Source organism: Neophocaena asiaeorientalis, unplaced genomic scaffold (assembly GCF_003031525.2).
Source record: "Neophocaena asiaeorientalis asiaeorientalis breed wild unplaced genomic scaffold, Neophocaena_asiaeorientalis_V1.1 scaffold44, whole genome shotgun sequence".
Classification (NCBI taxonomy): Eukaryota; Metazoa; Chordata; class Mammalia; order Artiodactyla; family Phocoenidae; genus Neophocaena; species Neophocaena asiaeorientalis.
This window is the reverse complement of record NW_020173678.1, coordinates 1,033,512-1,036,494: the sequence shown is the minus strand read 5'-3', so window position 1 is coordinate 1,036,494 and position 2,983 is coordinate 1,033,512. Positions and strand designations below refer to the sequence as shown.

Here is a 2,983-nt window from a genome sequence, read left to right as displayed (position 1 = left end):
CCTGGAGGGCTTCCCTTCCCTCTGCTGGGCCCCAGGCACCTGTGAGTTTGCTGTTTCACCCTCTGCGGCCTGGGACCCTCCCCTGGGACCGGCCAACGGCCCCTGGGTTTGCCCGGCCGCGGGCGGACGCCTGTCCTGTTCCCTCGTTGCATGCAGAGGGAGGACGCGATGCGCCCGGCCCGTGGGCACGGGGTCAGCCTGCAGTGTCCTCAGGCTGGGCGCGTCCCCCAGAGCCTCCCAGTTGGTCCTCCACTTTGGGCTTTCTTGGTTTTCCAACCCAGGGGGCTCCCAGACAAGTCAGAGGAGGAGAAGTCGACGGTGGCCAAGAAGCTGGAGCAGAAACCCAAGGGGGAGGGCATCCCCACCACGGCCAAGGTGAGCCCGTCATGGGGGGCGCTCTCAGGGGTCGCACGGGGAGGGGCCTCTGAAAGTCCCCTGTTCGCCTGGTGCCTTAGGGTGCTGGGGGCAGGGGGAGGCAGGAGAGGGGCTGTCTGCCTGGGTAACAGCCAGGTGAGGGCACCAGCCAGGGGAGGGCAGCTCTGTCTCACGGAATCCTTTGTACTGAGGACACAGACGCCCCGATCCAGGAACCAGACTTCCTTTGAGTCCCGGCTTTCCACCCCAGTCAGGGTGTCCCCCTCCCCTCAGAGCCGCCCAGACCAGCCTCCCCCCGTGTTTAGCCCTGCCCCGCCTGTCAGCCTGGCCCTGCTCAGCCTTCCTGGAGCCGAGGAAGCAGAGCTCAGAGGGGCAGGAACCGGCCCCCAGAGCAGGGGTCGTGGCCTGGGGCAGTCCACTCTCTTCTCGAGAACTAAGCAGGGGTGAGGGGCTCAGGCTCAGACAGGCTGGGGTCCTGGTAGCTTGGGCAGCCTGGCTGACCTTTCTGCTCCTGGCTTCTCCTTTGTAAGACGGGGATGACCATAATAGCACCCACTGCCTCACCCCGCCCCGCGCCATAGGGAGGCTTAGGTGAGCTGACACCTACACGGCCCTCCAGTCAATGTTCATTAGGTGAGAACCACAGCTTGGGTTTTTCACCTTCATCGTGTTCCTTCCTCCAGCTGAAAATCGATGAGTTTGAATCCAATGTCAATGAGGTGAAGGACCCCTACCCGTCAGCCGACTTCCCAGGTGAGAGTCCTGGGACCCGAGGCGGGTGTGCTGGGGTGACTTCTCCCCAGGGAGGAAGTCTCTCCTGTGTGTCCCCTACCTGGACCCATCCACGAGGAGATCAGGACTCAGACATCCCTTGTGTACCTCGTATGGCAAATGAGCCGTCTGCCAGCCTGCCTCTCCCTACCATACACACAGTGGGAAAATGTACACATTTTATTTTCAATTAATTCAGCCAGTATTTACTGAGCACTGGCTGTGCGCTTCAGGGCTAAGGATCTGGTTTTCAAGGAGCCCAGAGACTCGTGGGCACACGCGGCTTCTGTTCCAGCCCCTCCAGCCACACAGAATAGCTCACAAGGGGGGTGTAGCCGCCCGTGTGGTGCAGGAGATGGGCACACGCGGCTTCTGTTCCAGCCCCTCCAGCCACACAGAATAGCTCACAAGGGGGGTGTAGCCGCCCGTGTGGTGCAGGAGATGGGCACACGCGGCTTCTGTTCCAGCCCCTCCAGCCACACAGAATAGCTCACAAGGGGGGTGTAGCTGCCCGTGTGGTGCAGGAGATGGGCACACGCGGCTTCTGTTCCAGCCCCTCCAGCCACACAGAATAGCTCACAAGGCGGGTGTAGCCGCCCGTGTGGTACAGGAGATGGGCAGACTGCTCACTGTCTGTGCCCCGCAGGGGATGACGAAGAAGAAGATCTACATGGAGGAGACCAGGGTGGAGGGGAGGGGGATGCATAGCGCACAGCCACGAATGCACTACACACGCCTCGTAGGTGCAAACAGCCTGTGGCTGCAGCAGAAGCCCTCGTCGTCGGTGCCAAGGAGGGAACACTTGGAGGGAGCTCCAAGGTTAAAAGGCCACCTGGGAGAGGCTGGTGCCCAAGAGCTGGCGAGGTCTCTTAGCTCACTCCTGGGTCCTTCCAGCTCTGGGTCACTGGTGCAATTTCATGCCTATTTGCATCTGTTTGCGCCAGCGACTCTAAGCTCCAGCGGGACCCTTTGTGCTCCAAATAGCAGTGTCTGGCACCAGATAGGCAATCGATAGATAGAATGAAGGGTTATCGTAGGACACTGACTATAGTTCCCTGTGCTATACAGTAGAACCCTGTTGTTTATCCATTCTATATATAAAAGCTTACATCTGCTAACGCCAAACTCCCACTCCATCCCTCCCCCAACCCCCCTCCCCCTTGGCAACCACCAGTCTGTTCTCTGTGTCTGTGAGTCTCTTTCTGTTTCACAGATAGGTTCATTTGTGGCATATTTCAGATTCCACATGTAAGTGATAGCCTATGGTATTTGTCTTTCTCTGTCTGACTTACTTCACTGAGCGTGGTCATCTCTAGTTGTATCCATGTTGCTGCAAATGGCATTATTGTGTTCTTTTCTATGGCTGAGTAGTATTCCATTGTGTGTGTGTGTGTGTCTGTGTGTATCACATCTTCTTTATCCATTCATCAATATCCTGTGATAAACCATAATGGAAGAATATAAAAAAGAAAGAATGTCTACATGTGTGTAACTGAATCACTTTGCTGTACAGCAGAAATTAACACAACACTGTAAATCAACTACACTTTAATAAAAAAAATATTAAAACTGAGAAAGAAAGCCTTATAGAAATCCAAGAAGAAAAAGAAAGGAAAAAAATGCAAGGATTTTGCCGAGTAAAATGTAGGGAGGATGGAGCTGGTACAGGTAAGACTAATGACAGTTCTTCAGATACCTGCCAGAAGGGGCATTTGGGTTTTAAAATAATTCGACTTCGTCTGCTTCATCTAATAACCATCTCCTAGTAGACGGGAGTGGCCGCTGTGCAGGTGGGAGAGGCTGAGCCAGGAAACCTGGGGTGGGGGAGGGGCCGGGG

The 2,983-nt window shown here is 56.0% G+C and overlaps 1 protein-coding gene across 1 annotated transcript in view; it reads left to right on the top strand.

The window, feature by feature from the left end:
* CACNA1S (calcium voltage-gated channel subunit alpha1 S) overlaps window positions 1-2,983 on the top strand; it is a 60,539-nt gene that overhangs the window by 30,174 nt on the left and 27,382 nt on the right. Inside the window, exons 15-16 of the mRNA XM_024749656.1 lie at window positions 282-375; window positions 1,059-1,128. Of these exons, the coding sequence (XP_024605424.1) occupies window positions 282-375; window positions 1,059-1,128 (164 nt within the window). The remainder of the gene's footprint in view (window positions 1-281; window positions 376-1,058; window positions 1,129-2,983) is intronic.